Genomic DNA, 17,204 nt, shown 5'->3' with positions numbered 1-17,204 from the left:
TGTTTCATCCCTTGCAGAGGTATTCAACAGGAGTGATTTTTGCTCCCCACAAGGGATAGTTTGATTGCCACAATTGGTACGGGTGCTGTTGCCATCTAGGGGACAGAAACCAGGGAGATGCTGCTAAATACCCTACAGTGCACAGGACAGCCCCCACAACAAAGAATACCTGACCTGAATGTTGCTAGTGACCAGGTTTAGAAACCCTGATCCACCTTGACTCTCATGTTACCCAGTGTTATAAAGGTCTTTTACTCCTATATCAGGAAGACTTTTAAAACCCTGTTCTTACTGCACACTACTCAAGAAGTGCTTGTGTTCTTGGTTTCCCAAGATATTCTCAGTTATTCCAGATATTCCACTGAGAATATCTTCTGCAGGTAACGGGAGCTGTTATGATGATAGATTTTAAGTAAGCCTGGAAGGAAAAGATATGCCTGTCTACTCACTTGCCTGAGTTTCAAATGGGATTGTGATTCTCTTCCTTTCTGTAGTTCAAGACTGTCTTCATGTACCCAACTCTTTTTTCTTTAGTTTTCAGGACATTCAGTTTCTGTGTGTTGGTCATCTGTACTCTTCCCTCCTTTATTTGGATTTTGAGATACAGGATTTCTAAGCAAAAGCATGGCCAGAGTTTTAACACCGAAGGTGGTGAGCTCATAAACACAGTTCTTTGATTACCTTCTAAGTATAGGACAGTCTTGCTTTCACCCCAGTTTCTCCAATAACTTATCATGGTATTGAAAGCTACCTTGTCAAAATATTTCTTTGATTTTTTTTGGAAAGGATGCTTCTTGTGGCTCTGCTACTATTGGTAAGCCCCTAGAATAATCTCAGTTCTCTAGCTCCTTTAGGTATACCAGTATCTTTCCCAAGGGAAAGATTTTCTCTATTCTTTTCCTAAGCTCTTTTCAAGTCTTGGAGATGCCTTATACTTGCTCAAAATTCTCCATTCCTCATCCTTTTCCTCCTTAAAAACATAGCACCTTGCCCTGCTAGTTTAAAAATAAAAGAAACAGTCAGTTCCTTGCTGCTCATCTTTTAATCATTTAGTCAGATTTGTTTTCACATGTTCTTTTGCATTAGAAAGGAAAGTATACTGGGTAAAATTTGCTGACTGGTTGCAGTTTTAATAGCAATTTTTTGATCATGTACCTGTATATATCTCTTAGAAACATCATTTTAAATGTACATAGCAATACACTTCTTAATAAAAAAAAATGCAAACCCCTGGCCAGCTGACCAAGATCAAGCCTAGGTGATTATGTGCTTCTGGGAAAAGCACTTGGCTTTAGTTCATCCTGAACCTTTAATGATCAAATATGAACAATTCTATCCAGAGTATTACATGGATCTGGATTCTACAAAGGATCCTGTAAGGGCCCCTTGAAACTCTTGACTTATTTTTCTCAGTGTTCTTCTGTTTTGTTCTCAATAGGATTTAAAACAGTTTATACGTATAGATTATCACACAAAAAACAGTAAAACAAGTTCAAAGTGGAAGCAAAAGAAAAGCCTGGAGTCAGGAAATGTTTATCAGTGTAATCTGAAACTTGTCTGTGGACACACTGTAAATTTGGCTGTGACTGAGCTCTACAGTTCTTGCTCTAGGTTACAGAGTTCATAACATAAAACAAACTCATTGCTCAGAAGTACAGATATTCTTGGATGTTGTGCTAGACAGTTGCCTAGAAAACATCTTGGTAGCCATGGTTTCTTCATGTTACCAAGTTTCCATTGTGGCCTGTTGCTGTCATACCAAGATATTGAATTACCATGATAATTCAATAAAAGGACTTCTTAAGTGGGCCTTGGTACTCAGGTCTCTGTTGCTCTGACTTGACCAGGGCTAGATTTATACTATCTGGAGGGTACCTGAGTGTACTTTGAGCAGTTGTCTCTAAATACTGTAACGCTACTCTCAGTTTTAAATAAGTTATAGTTAGCAATGCATTCAAAATTAGACTACCTAAGAAGTATTAGAGTGCAGCTGCTTTGTGTTGCAGACTGAGAGCATATTTCTAAGAAATAGTCGATCTTAAAAGTAGAGGTAAAAGAGAAATGAAAAAATAAAGGTTGATAGGCTAAGTATTCTATTGTGAAACCCAGCAAACACATAAGAACTCCTGCCTAAATATGGTAGACTGAGTGAGTATAAAAGTTTATTTATTTTTTACTATTTTTTTATAAATTTATTCGTTTTAATTGGAGGCTAATTACTTTACAATATTGTAGTGGTTTTGCCATACATTGACAAATATTCCAAGTTTGAACCAAGTTTCCTATGAAACTTTAAGCAGCACTGCTAGTTTTGAGCAATGCTCCTTGTTCATATACTCTTTAAGAAAAACCATTTGTGGTCAGTACTTCAAGCTAATTATTTGTGGTAACTTATCTTGTGAGATTGTTATATTTACAGTTAAAAACTAGGGAATAACAACCAGAAACAAGATATAGGTTTAGGAATCAGTCAGTCAGTTCCATCCCTCAGTCGTGCCTGACTCTTTGTGACCCCATGGACTGCAGCACACCGGGCCTGCCTGTCCATCACCAACTCCTGGAGCTTGCTCAAACTCGTGTCCATTGAGTTGGTGATGCCATCCAACCGTCTCATCCTCTGTCATCCCCTTCTTCTCCTGTCTTCAGTCTTTCCCAGCATCAGGGTCTTTTCCAGTGAGTCATTTCTTCACATCAGGTGCCCAAAGTATTGGAGTTTCAGCTTCAGCATCAGTCCTTCCAATGAATATTCAAGGCTGATTTCCTTTAGGATTGACTGGTTTGATCTTGCAGTCCAAGGGACTCTCAAGAGTCTTCTCCAACACCACCGTTCAAAAGCATCTGTTCTTTGGCACTCAGCTTTCTTTATGGTCCAACTCTCACATCCATACAGGATTACTGGAAAAACCATAGCTTTGACTAGATGGACCTTTGTTGGCAAAAGTAATGTCTCTGCTTTTTAATATGCTGTCTAGGTTGGTCATAGCTGTTCTTCCAAGGAGCAAGTGTCTTTCAATTTCATGGCTGCAGTCAACATCTGCAGTGATTTTGGAGCCCAAGAAAATAAAGTCTGTCACTGTTTCCATTGTTTCCCATCTATTTGCCATGAAGTGATGGGACCGGATGCCATGATCTTAGTTTTCTGAATATTGAGTTTTAAGCCAACTTTTTCACTGTCTTCTTTCACTTTCATCAAGAGGCTCTTCAGTTCTTATGTGCTTTCTGCCGTAGGGCAGTGTTATCTGCATGTCTGAGGTTATTGGTATTTCTCCCAGCAATCTTGATTCCAGCTTGTGCTTCATCCAGCCCAGAATTTCACATGATATACTCTGCATATAAGTTAAATAAGCAGGGTGACAATATACAGCCTTGATGTACTCCTTTCTCAATTCGGAACCAGTCCATTGTGTCCATGTCTGGTTCTAACTGTTGCTTCTTGACCTGCATACAGGATTTCTCAGGAGGCAGGTTAAGGTGGAGAAGGGAATGGCAGACCACTTCAGGATTCTTGCCTTGAGAACCCCATGAACAGTATGAAAAGGTTTGGGAATAGTTGATCCTTTCTGGTAGTAATTTGTTCCCTGCTTTATTGAGATATAATTGACATATAACATAGTATACGTTTAAAGTGTACCTTTTTAGTAATAATTAGGTAGCATTCCAATTGCCTACTCAAGCCATATCTGGTTTAAAGTAATCAGGCATATCAGTTTTCAAAAGAACATTTGATTTTCTGTTCTCTATGAAGAGCATGTTTCTTATTCAAAAGTAGTGCATTAAGTTACTTGTTACAAAGTTGTATGTTCAGGTACAAACTTATTTCAGGCTAATGGAAAATTTTAACTCTTCTGACTGTTTAACTCCATGGTAATGATATGGTGCCAGTCTGCCTGGACATCAGGTAGAGTAAAGTGGTTAAAGATTGGAGCTCTGGAACTATACACTTCTACTACTTTCTAATTGTTCAGTTTAGTTCAGTTGCTCAGTCGTGTCTGACTCTTTGGGACCCCATGAATTGCAGCACGCCAGGCCTCCCTGTCCGTCACCAACTCCCGGAGTTCACCCAAACCCACGTCCATTGAGTCGGTGATGCCATCCAGCCATCTCATCCTCTGTCGTCCCCTTTTCCTCCTGCCCCTGACCCCTCCCAGCATCAGAGTCTTTTCCAATGAGTCATCTCTTTGCATGAGGTGGCCAGAGTACTGGAGTTTCAGCTTTAGCATCATTCCTTCCAAAGAACACCCAGGACTGATCTCCTTTAGAATGGACTGGTTAGATCTCCTTGCAGTCCAAGGGACTCTCAAGAGTCTTCTCCAACACCACAGTTCAAAAGCATCAATTCTTCGGCACTCAGCTTTCTTCACAGTCCAACTCTCACATCCATACATGACTACTGGAAAAACCATAGCCTTGACTAGACGGACCTTTGTTAGCAAAGTAATGTCTCTGCTTTTGAATATGCTAGGTTGGTCATAACTTTCCTTCCAAGTAGAGAGGTTATTTAATATCTCTGAGCCTTGATTTCCTCGATTATAAGAAGAAGTAATAATAATATCTTCCTTATATCGTTGTCACAATAAATTTTGTCATTATGGCAGAGATGGACTGTATTTATTTTTAATTGGAGGATAATTGCTTTACCATGTTGTGTTGGTTTCTGCTGTACAACAGTGTCAGTTAGCCATAAGTATACATATATTCCCTCGCTCTTGAGCCTCCCTTCTACCCCACTCCCTACTCCTACCTCTCTAGGTGGTCACAGAGCATCAGACTTAGCTCCTTGTTATAGCAACTTCTCAACTACCTGTCTGTTTACACATGTTAATGTATATATTTTGATGCTACAGAGACGGACCTCATATAATTGAGTTTCGTTTCATTTTGCTCTTCCTTAGAACACAGGAAGAATGCATTGTTCTTCTTTTTATGTGATTGGTTTAAGTGGTCAAAGCATACTTTTATGTGATTGGTTTAAGTGGTCAAAGCATAGGTCATACTGGATGGGAATACTCAGTGCTGTCACTTTCCTTTGCTGAGAAAATCTGAAAGCCGTGTTTGAGATGGCGGTGACACAAGATAGAAGTAGCCTGGCACACTGAGTTGTCCTTCAGGACACTTTCCTTGGAGAATCACCTGACCCAAAGAGGATTTGTATGAGCAAGAAATAAACGTTTTTTGTATTCAAAGACACTGGGTTTGAGAGTTTGTGTTATTACAGCATAACACAGCCTGTAACCAAACTAACCTGTAATCAGATCCTGCCCCAGAGTTATTGACCAGGGAAAGACCATTGAAAGCTATGTGTGTGTGCTGTCACTTCAGTCATGTCCAGCTCTTTATGACCATGGACTGTAGCCCACCAGGCTCTCTGTCCATGAGATTTCCCAGGTAAAATACCGGAGTGAGTTGCCATTTCCTTCTCCAGCAGATCTTCCCAACCTAGGGATTGAACCTGCATCTCCTGCTTGGCAGGCAAATTCTTTACCATCTGAGCCATCAGGGAGGCCCAAGTTAAATAAGCACAGTGACAATATACAGCCTTGACATACTCCTTTCTCAAATTTGAACCAGTCCATTGTTCCATGTCCCATTCTAACTGTTGCTTCTTGTCCTGCACACAGGTTTCTCAGGAGTCAGGTATACCTCAATTAAAAATAAAACCCATTAGTAATTGCCTGTCATCTTTAAAAACTGAACATGTGACCTTCTATTTGTAGAGTAGGAAACTTGTGACCTCCCAGACGTGAGCCATGTTATAGGCCTTCACAACTTAAGCAGAATCATGCTTTGCTTAACAGTGTCCTGCACACTGCCCTTATTACTGGATTTAAGAGCCAAGCTTGTGGTTTTTATTTCTTGTTTGTTTGTTTTTTAAGTTAAGTTTATAGTTAAATTTTAACAAGATTCCATATACTCATTTATAATTTCATAATTTTAGCTTTACACAGCCTCTTATAAATCCAAGTGATGGATTTTAGTTTTGTGTGTGTGTGTGTGTGTATGTATGTGGTGGGGAAATCTGACGTAGCAAATCCACATTTGCTGGGACATTTTGCTGTTAAAACTGATTTGATTTTCTCAGCAGTCAATTGGTAAGCTAAGAGGAGAAAATGTTGCCCTAGAACAACTTAATGTTGCTAAGATACTTAATGTCCTAAGTATCACATCAGGTCACCAGTATTATTTAAAGCCCATTTTACTGTTCCCATATACTGCATTGGATATATATGCAGGCAGACCCCTGGGACAGCTATATCCTAGTTAAAAGAAAATTCTTTTTCAGATCCCAAATATTTATTTTATGGTGGGAGGGCAGACAGGACAGAAACTAGTTTTTGATAACTTGTTCATTTGAGAACTTGTAACCACTCAATCTGTAATTTTAGTTAGTTCTAAATGTGGAGCATAAGCAGAAGTCTTTAGTGAAGAGAATCTATCATGTAAATATTTCTGTAGGTGCACATTTACAAATTTAGCTGTTTATATTTATTAATTGCTAGTGAGTGAGTCCTTTAATTATATGTCAACTATGTATCAGATACTGATTTAGAATCTGTGAATGAAAAACACAACTCTTTAGTGGAATGGCTAAAACGGAATGATGCAGGGTCATGGCAGAATTTTCTTTTTAAGGTGAGAGAGGCTTGAACATATACATTAAGGGATCTCAGTTTGTTTCAGAAAAACATTAAGGATATGGAGATTAAAAACAATAGCTTATATAATAAGATTTCAGATAAGCCAGAAGGAGATGGGTAGACTCAAATAGTCCCCTTCCTTTGAGAAGAAGAGACGAGAGTGAGTAGATATAGATAAGTTTATAGTTTGAGTATTTGAGAAAGAGCGCATAGAAGATTTCCTGTTTTTACTTAGGAGTAGGAGATAAAATCTTGCTGAAAAGGAAATTGAAGTGAGAATTTCGTAGGAGAGCCTTGATTTAGAATGGTGGTTGTGGGAAACTGGGAACCAGTGTAAGAGATTTGCTGAGCAGCCCTGTGGACCTTGTGGAAGTTGAAAGTGGTATACTTTATATGGTTATTTTTTCCTCAGATTGCTACATTTTCTGTGTATTGGAAAGAAGGAAAATGGTGAGATTGGTCTGGGAATTGTCAGAGCAGGTACAGTGGAGTTGAGGATGATAAAATAGGGTAAGTGATAGGCCTATGGATGCCAAGTAAGGAATCAGAAAGGAAAGGGATCTGGTAAATTTGACAGCAGGAGAAGTTGCGGCCCATGGTCTCAATAATATTAATGACCAGGGGTAGTGACAGTAAGGGAGAGTACACTCTGGAAAGATAGGAAGTGGCGTATGTTGGAATTTAAAGACAGAAAAATGCGAGTCTGAAGATGGTGCAGAAGGACTGAAATTGCCACTGAGACACTATGATAGGTGTGACAAGTTGTGTAAGAATGAGAAAATTATAGCTCAGAAATTGATCAAGGAGGTAAGTTTTGGGGGAGGATCAGGCTTCTGTGAGGACAAGAGGTGAAGAGAGTGTTCTGTACAGGGTTCTAGATGAAGGTGGACTTGTATATGATAAAATTAGGGGTTCCTGATAGCTTTATGGAAAGGTTTTGGGGAGAGTTAAAATTTATAATATTGAGCTTAATTAATCTTTTCTCATTGTCTCAGACTGCTGTTTTTATTAATAGTTCCCTAAATAAGTTAGGGGAATGAAGAATGAATTTTTATTTTCTAAAAGAGCTGAGACCATGATTTATTTTTTCACTTGATTACTATAGGAAAATGCTTATGCTGGATGATTTTACTTAATTTTCAAGTGTTCCAGGCTTCAGAGAGAGGCATCTTAAAAATGGGAGAGAGGAAGATAAAATTGCTTATCGGTGATCAAGTTCCTTTTCACGTTCTCTTTTCTGTAATAGTGAGGTTATAGTTGTTAGAATTGAACTTTGATTTTTTTTCCCACTTAGCATATATGGCTGAGTGTCTTGTGCATATGGGTTAGGTTAGTGCTTCCAAAAGTGAATGACCTGGCATCCATATTTGTGATGTACCTTAGTGAATTATAGTTTAGATTTGACTGTTCGGTGGCTCTGTGGTTACATCATCTAGTTTTAACTTAACTACTTCTCAAAAATTGGTTAACTGGCTTAAAAAGATTTCTGTGAAAAAATGTTTTATGTGAATAATGCTAAATAAAGGTATCAGTACAAGTGAACCACCAAGTAATCATAGAACTACCTCCTGTTCTTCCCAGATAGTCATGTCATATGATGAAAATACTGACCACCCAATCTGAGCTGACAGCAAGTTCAAAAGTATCAAGAAAAGTATTTAAAATATAGTTCACCTTAGAAAAATAAATAAAAGATGGTTCACTTTTACTAATGTTAGCAGTGAGCCTTGATGTATGTAATGCGCATTGAGATAATAAGGAAATGAAAATATTGTAATCAGCAGGACACTCTTAATGAAAGCATCCAGAACATAAGTTCTGTGATTTTTCATGAATATTTAAGTCATATGATGCTCAGTCCGTTGTTTTTATAAACTGACTAATAGTGAAAAAACAAAAAGTTACATACCATTGGGGAAATGCATGTTCTTACTGACACAGTAAAACACACTGAAATAATATCAGGACAAAGTAAAATGTATTTCTTGTTAGCAAATACTGTTGAAAGGAGTGTAGTAAACATTGCTGAAGAGTTAAAAGAATAAAAATATAATCCTGCAAGTAGGATGTGTGGTACATTAAGTTGGAAGAATATAACTGCCTCAGCTTAGAGTATTTGTTAAGATTCTGCTTCAATTAAAAAAAAAATACAGTTGCTTTTCTGAGAGTCACTAAAGGAAATATATACCAGAAATGATATATTTGCAACAATGATGACTTATTTAATAGAATTTTTGTTGTTGTTGTTTGGAAAGCTGTGTAAGACTGTCTACTGATGGAGTGGCTTACTTTTCAGTAAATGTGAGGAAATGGAGATAACATCACAAATGAAATGAGTTGATTGCATCATTAAGAGTCAGGCTAATACAGGAAAGGAATTGAAACCAGAATTGCTTGAAGTATTAATAATATTGTTGTGAGTAATTTTATAAAAAACACAACCTTTAAAATATATAGAATCTTTGTAGTACTTTATTAAAAAGAGTCCTTCAACTTAATGATAAATTACATACTTTGGGGAAAATACAGCTGTTCGTCTTTAATCTTTTTTTCCTTGATGATAAATAGCTATGAATAGTATAAAACCTAGTACATACATCATGAAATTCTATTGATTTAAGGTAAAAATGATATTGTAACTGAATGAAAAGGCAACTGCTTTTTGAAAGAAATTTTGCTATGAGGAGATGATCTTAAAAACAGATGCTAAGAAATAGTTCTATTATTGCAAGATTTTCTTTTCAAAAACAATGTACATGACCTAAATGTGTATTGACACACTTAAACTACATGGAAATAATTTCCTAAGATTTTGAATACATTTAATAATAATGTGAAAAAATGAAACTTTCTAATTAGCTTGTAAACTGATACCAGGAAAAACAGAAATTTGGCAGATGAATTTTGATAAAAATTTTGCATAATATAGTGACTTGCCATGTTAGATATGGACCTAACAGAAGTAGAAGATACTAAGAAGAGATGGCAAGAATATACAGAAGAACTATACCAAAAAGATCTTCATGACCCAGATAATCATGATGGTGTGATCACTCACCTAGAGCCAGACATCCTGGAATGGGAAATCAAGCGGGCCTTAGGAAGCATCACTAGGAACAAAGCTAGTGGAGGTGATGGAATTCCAGGTGAGCTATTTCAAATCCTAAAAGATGATGCTGTGAAAGTGCTGCACTCAATATGCCAGCAAATCTGGAAAACTCAGCAGTGGCCACAGGACTGGAAGAGGTCAGTTTTCATTCCAATCCCAAAGAAAGGCAATGCCAAAGAATGCTCAACCTATCACACAATTGCACTCATCTCACATGCTAGTAAAGTAATGCTCGAAATTCTCCAAGCCAGGGCTTCAACATTACGTGAACCATGAACTTCCAGATATTCAAGATGGATTTAGAAAAGACAGAGGAACCAGAGGTCAAATTACCAGCATCTGCTGGATCATCGAAAAAGCAAGAGGGTTCCAGAAAAACGTCTATTTCTGCTTTATTGACTATGCCAAAGCCTTTGACTGTGTGGATTGCAACAAACTGTGGAGAAACAAACTTACAGAGAAGGGAATACCAGACCACCTGACCTGCCTCTTGAGAAATCTGTGTGCAGGTCAGGAAGCAACAGTTAGAACTAGACATGGAACGACAGACTGGTTCCAAATAGGGAAAGGAGTATGTCAAGGCTGAATATTGTCACCCTGCTTATTTAACTTCTATGCAGAGTACATCATGCAAAATGCTGGGCTGGATGAAGCACAAGCTGGAATCAAGATTGCTGGGAGACATATCAATAACCTCAGATATGCAAATTACACCAGCCTTATGGCAGAAAGTGAAGAACTAAAGAGCCTCTTGATGAAAGTGAACGAGGAGAGTGAAAAAGCTGGCTTAAAACTCAACATTCAGAAAACTAAGATCATGGCATCCAGTCCCATCACTATATGACAAATAGATGGGGAAACAGTGACAGACTTTATTTTTTTCAGGGGCAAAAATCACTGCAGATGGTGACTGTAGCCATGAAATAAAAAGACACTTACTCCTTGAAAGAAAAGTTGTGACCAACCTAGACATCATATTAAAAAGCAGAGACATTATTTTGCCAACAAAGGTCCATCTAGTCAAGGCTATGGTTTTTCCAGTAGTCAGTCATGTATGGATGTGAGAGTTGGACTGTGAAGAAAGCCGAGTGCTGAAGAACTGATCCTTTTGAACTGTGGTGTTGGAGAAGACTCTAGAGAATCCCTTGGACTGCAAGGAGATCAACCAGTCCATTCTAAGGGAGATCAGCCCTGGGATTTCTTTGGAAGGAGTGATGCTGAAGCTGAGTTTCAGCCAGTACTTTGGCCACCTCATGCGAAGAGTTGACTCATTGGAAAAGACTCTGATGCTGGGACGGATTGGGGGCAGGAGGAGAAGGGGACAACAGAGGATGAGATGGCTGGATGGCATCACCAGTTCGATGGACATGAGTTTGAGTGAACTTCAGGAGCTGGTGATGGACAGACAGGGAGGCCTGGCGTGCTGTGATTCATAGGGTCGCAAAGAGTCGGACACGATTGAGCAACTGAACTGAACTGAACTGATCACCAGTTTAGAAAACCCTAGACATGGGGTGCAATCATTTGAATCTGGTATCAGCTCTGTTGTTTCTGTACAATGTCAACATGGGCAAGTCATATAAGCTTCCCATAATAAATGTGTAAGTGTGAAAATGTTAGTACTTAGTTGTGTCCAACTCTTTGTGACTCCATGAATTGTAGCCCACCAGGCTCCTGTCCATGGACTTCTCTAGGCAAGAATACTGGAGTGGGTAGCCATTCCCTTCTCCAGGGGATCTTCCCAACCCAGGGATGGAACCCGGATCTCCTGCATTGTAGGCAGATTCTTTACCATCTGAGCCAGCAGGAAAGTCCCTAATAAATGTGTACTGGTCCAGTTTGGCTTGATCACAGATGATTAAGCTTTCTACACACATATCCGCATAAACAGATGAATGGTTTATTTGGTTGTAAAAGATAGAGCAATAGGGCTCCTGTAATGTAGTCAGATGGCTCTGAAAGGCTTGTCTGCACTACAGGAGACTGTGGGACAGCTAGAGGCACACTCCCTGGTCAGACTGAGGAGTTTGTAAGTCAGTGTAGTCTGTCAAATTGATGAAGCTGGAGAAATATTAAGGATTCCTTAGCTCTGAGCCAGCCGCTCTCCTCCAGGTTGCACAGCCATCCTTTATCTTCCTTTTGGATTTTTAATAGCTATCTACATTAACAAGAATGTGCAGAAAGAAAGGTTTCAGTTTAACCAGGTGCATACTAAACTGTAATATAATATGAGTAGAAATTATCTTAAACAGTCTCACTTTAACTCACGTGCTCTGTAGTCTTACCACATTCTCTGTCAGTTCCTTCTGGCTGTGCCCATGGCATAATCAGTGTTTGCCGTGCTTAGGACATTTTGTCTGTACCAGCCGAGCTGTGGGTGCTTACCAAGAATCAGTTGTGCTCATTTCTGAAACTTTTATTACATTTGTGCATATCCAGTGACATTAGGGCCAACTATTGTTCATGATCTCAGAGGAAGAGAGGGCTTCCTTATGTGTAACAGTTGAACATGGACCACCTACTTGTTGAAGTTGAACCCTACTTACTACTCCTTTGGAAAACTGTTGGGGTTTGCAGTTTGAGCTTGGTTTCCATGTGGTTTCCTGCTGATCACTCCAGTGTTCCCCTTATCTATGTTTTCTCATCTTAGAAGTGAGACTGATTCTTCCTTTAAGTTTACAGACAAGCAGAAAATTTTAAAGAGTATTAAATATGGAAACAGTGGAAGTAAATGTTCTCTATATTGTTGCTGTAGTCTTATTTTTATACTGGGGAATCTATGTGACTCATGCTTTAAGGGAATACTCTTCTTAGACTTTGGTCTTATTTACAAAATAAGATAACTCTGTTGCTTTTCTAATTTGGCATTTTGAAACACTATGACTTGAGTTATCCAAATTCTGAATGAACTAAACTTAAACCAGTAAGCTTAAACTAAAATCTAAGATGATGGACTAACTTCAGTGGTTTGGAAGATATTACTGATGGCAGAGAACTAGCATGTCTCAGGCCCTGTGGGTTATTATTAAAGAACCCTAGACTTGAAGTCAGACCAGTAGGTCTGATATCAGTTGGGCTATTGATTGTACTTGTCTTTGCTGCTCTGATCCTGGCCTGGTAATCTTTGGTTCATTTCACAGGGATTTATAAAAGATTTCTTGCACTTACAAAGGCATTAGGTTTAATTCACATAAAACCAGTATCTGTTTTTAGTACGCCTAGTTTTCATGAACATTAACTTCTTTAGTTAACACTTTTCATCTTAGTAAAACCACTGTCATGTGATTCTTAATTAAGCATATGTGGGTTATCCTTTTAATTGGTTATTAGCTTTTAGCAGCAGGGGTTTTAGCATGTATACATATACATGCATGTTTTGGGGTCATATGCACTTGAGTTTGAATCCTGGTCTACCATGTATTAGATGTTTGGCCTTTGAAAAGTTACTTAAATCTCTTGTTCGCTTGTCTCTATGAGAGCATGCGAATATGTACCTCACAGTAAAGGAAGATAAAAATAGAATGTGTACGGGCATATGGCATAGTAGGCTTTCAGTAAAGGTTCCTTTTCTCTATCAATTTTAAAATTTCATTCTATATCATGGATAAAAAGAGCAAAACGAATATAAGCTACATATTTATTCACTTGATGTGGTACGTCTGGAGACCATTTGCAGCGAGAGTGAGTGGGAAGTAACGTTTGCTACTGTGCTCTTCTATCGTTTCTAAAGTTAGATCACCCATTTCTTAAGTCCCAGCTGGTATTGCCAGATACTTAGAATTTGAACATTAATTCTATATGGTGCTGGGTATTGACTTTGGAATGTGTGGCCAGAAATTGGAGGAAGAACAACCAGGAAAGTTGTAAAATGAATAAATAAATGGAGTTTATTTTGGTCATCTTGGCTCAAGTAATCTTTCAAAAGTAAGTCTAAGTAACATACCACTTGTTTTTACTAACAGAGGTGAGGGGGAAAAAGGGCATTTACCTTAATGGATTGTTATACTTTCTGGTTCAACATTTTTATCTTTCTTTTTATGTTTGTTTCTCCAGCCTCTGTTCCATCCCTGACCCACCTTTGTCGTTTGGAAATTTGGTCCTGTCTAAAACTAGAACACCTACAGTCTGATGGCTTTATCCGTCAATTGCCTCTTCCCAGAAGCCTACATGATTATTTGCTCTATGCAGAGGTTTTGAGGATGAATGAAGTTCCAGAACTGGCAGTTTTTCAAGATGGAGAAATCAGTGAAACCACTTAACACAGTTTTTGTCTTACTCTGAAAACCACCAAGATAAGGAGCCATGGAGTACAAATTCTTCACAATTTTATGGTCACAAAAGATGGTTTTTGTTTGTGTGGTTGGTTAGGCTTTAGAGGGCAGTGGTTTAATGGAAATATTTACAACTAGGCTACCTGGTAAAAAAAAAAAGTGTTGTAAACATCATGTAAGTTACTTTATTGCAGTTTTATCATCAGTACTCTTTATGTTGTAATATTCATTTACCTAACCATTTTCTGCTTTATTCTGTTAATGAACTATGAATGCTGCTTCTAGTGCTAAACATGGCCTATTTCCACCTATGATTCTGTGTTTACCTAGGGCTAGAGCTTAGAAGAAAAGGCATAAGTCTTCACTGGAAGTATACACACAGTGAAGTTGAGTATCTCTTATGTTTATAAAAGAACTGTATTATATTCTGTTCTCATCTCTTAATTTATTTGAAATTCATTGGCTTTTCACAGGTAAACTCAGGGGAGAATTCTCTTTTTAAAGACTATAGAAAATAAATCATTTTGCTGTTTTTTTTTTCCCCCCAGTTCTTTGATACTCTTTTTGGCTAAAAAAAGATTCCTCTTTCTGCAAAGGCAAGAACAGACTTAAATTCAAAGACATGTTGAAAAAAATTAGATCGATATTGAGATAAATGTATATTTTACCACATTTACTTAGTATTAATTAGGAGACTGGGAGAGACATTTCTGTGGTATCTTTTTTAAAGAAAGAAAGGTATGTATTTCTGAGTTGCTCACGATCAGATGAAACATTGCAGGTCCATTCAGTCTCCAGATCAGAGGGCAGCTTTAATCTTATGAAGCAGTGGTTGCTAGTTCTGTTAATGTTATAGTGTGTTTCCTTTTTACTATCTGGGTACGTTATCAAATAGTCCATGAAATTTAAACCTTAGAGACTAGGTTAATGAGATACTACCTCATTGGTTTTACACTTGTTTGCTAGGAATCTAGAGTCAGAGAGGACTGAATATTGTATCAAGTGAGCTATGATAAGAGGCTGTGGGCATTTGTCATGAGAGAAAGGTTAGGAAAGCATACTGTCATGTTAGACAACTAGAGATGGGGTCCAAGGGAAGGCAAGTATTCTATCCTATTTGGATTCTGTGATTTAAGATAGATGGGAGTAGGTCAATCAGATTCATCTCTGATAGACTTTTGCTATTTGATAAAAGCAGTGATGATGGCATACCAAATGATGGAGACATTAATGTCCAAAAGGATAACTAAATTCAGCTTAGATTGGAACTACAGTTGCTGCCTGTGGGGTGGAAATAGAGTTTGAAGTGGGTATACATGCAGAAGTAAGGGTGTATAGGGAAGAAACAGGTGGAAATTCTAATAGTAAATTCTAAAAAAAAAGTGTGTACTATGTAGTATTTTTTAAATGTCTGTATCTTTATTTTTTTTAAACCCTAATAGTCTCTACTTTTAACATAATCAGTTTTTTGTTAGGGTCCAGTGTACATAGAATGTTTATCTTGAATCTTTTCATGGTTTTTGGGTGAAATCTTTTCATATGTTTTTGTGTATGTTTAAATATGTAATAAATTCAACTGTTCATAACTTATCATTGAGCTCTTATTCTTAAAAACTTAAAAATATTTCAGATACATTAAGACCCTTAGTATTTAAAGTATAAATGATTTTATTTATTGTATACAATATCTTTCTTTTAGGCTGTTTTATAATACATAAATATTATTTTTATGACTAATAGCAAGGACTCAGTAAGAAATCCAATCCAGAAGTATCTAAAAGTAAGTAAATTACACTAACAACTTCTGATCAAAATGATACATCCAGGTAGTGTGAACTTGAAGCTCTGCCCTACATGTACCATGGTGCTTTAGTATTCTTAAAGTCTCAGTGAGCCTGATGAAGAACTCCATACAGTGGTTTTCTAATGGTGGTACATAGTATCAGAGCAGGACACAAATTGGTTTTAATAACAGTTGTCAAGAGTTTATCCTACATTGATTTGATGTTGTCCCTTAAGTGCATTTCCTGCTCAACATTCCTGTCATAGGACATCTTTCTGTGATGATTTCGTATAATAATGGTAATCTGGACATCACATTTTCTTAAGTAAACTTTTTATTGACATTTAACACATATAAGAAAAGTATACATATCATAAGTATACAAACTGACCCTTGAACAACATGGGAGTTAATGGACTCCTACCCTCTACAGAGTTGAAAATCTGCTTATGACTTGCAGTCAGCTGTCTATATCTCTGAATTCAATTATGGATCTAATCAAGTATGGTAGTTTGGATTGCAGATTGTGTAGTATTGTAGTGTCACTGTTGAAAAAAGTCTGTGTATAAGTAAACCTGCACCAGCTCAAACATGTTGAAGGGTCTACTATATTTTTACAAAATGAAAATGTCTGTGTAATCAGTATGCAGTTCAAGAAACAGAACATTATTAGCATGCTAGAAATTCCTTTTGTGGCCCTTTTAGTCTCTGTGTTCTTGCCAGAAAGGTAACCACTCTTCTGGGGTTTAGCACCAACAATCTGTTTTTCCTGGAATCATCCACTATGCCCTCTTCAGTTTCCTCCTACTTTTGTGTGCATTTTCCAATTCATTTATGTTATCTTGTATAATAATAGTCATTGTACATCATTTCTTTGTTTCCCTCTCCCTTTTGCCCATGTAGCAAGTGTCTTGATATGCAGCTTTCTGCATCCCAGATCAGTTACCTACCTCCATGTCCCATGACCACTTGTGACATTGATAATATGTTACATGATCAGTTGATATCTCAAACTTTGGATCTGTTCTCACCTAAGTTTATCTGTAAACCTGTATGAAAATTGTAATACTTCATAGATCTTCAGGTATAGTCTCAGGTACAGTTTCAAGACCTCTGAGTATTTTTGATTGGTTATTCTAAAATTCTACTATAATTATGTTGGGCCTCAAAAGCTTATAAATAATAACTGTGATAAGAGTGTAAATAACTGTGTCTTCTGAAACAGTGGACTTGGTTCCGTCAGCATGAGGTATAGAAAGAAGTCGAAAAAATCTGTCTAAAAGTTTGTCTTTCATTTTTTATGCTCCTCTTTATTCTTGGAGACCTTCATGGATCACAGCCTTGTCTTGGTGAAGGGGCTTTTGTAACTCAATGAGGCTATGAGCCATGCTATGTAGGACCACCCA

The 17,204-nt window shown here is 37.6% G+C and overlaps 1 protein-coding gene across 4 annotated transcripts in view; it reads left to right on the top strand.

The window, feature by feature from the left end:
* Positions 1-15,605, top strand: part of ASB3 (ankyrin repeat and SOCS box containing 3) — a 118,352-nt gene extending 102,747 nt beyond the window's left edge. For all 4 annotated transcript variants that reach the window (XM_070798654.1, XM_019970132.2, XM_070798655.1 and 1 more), the window contains one exon: positions 13,798-15,605. In XM_070798654.1, coding sequence (XP_070654755.1) covers positions 13,798-14,003 — 206 coding nt within the window. In that variant the 3' untranslated portion in view covers positions 14,004-15,605. The remainder of the gene's footprint in view (positions 1-13,797) is intronic.
* Positions 15,606-17,204: the final 1,599 nt, after the last annotated feature.

The sequence above is a fragment of the Bos indicus genome, chromosome 11, assembly GCF_029378745.1.
Source record: "Bos indicus isolate NIAB-ARS_2022 breed Sahiwal x Tharparkar chromosome 11, NIAB-ARS_B.indTharparkar_mat_pri_1.0, whole genome shotgun sequence".
NCBI classification, from domain to species: Eukaryota; Metazoa; Chordata; class Mammalia; order Artiodactyla; family Bovidae; genus Bos; species Bos indicus.
Note: the sequence above shows the minus strand (reverse complement) of the source record. Positions and strands in the feature narration are given on the sequence as shown.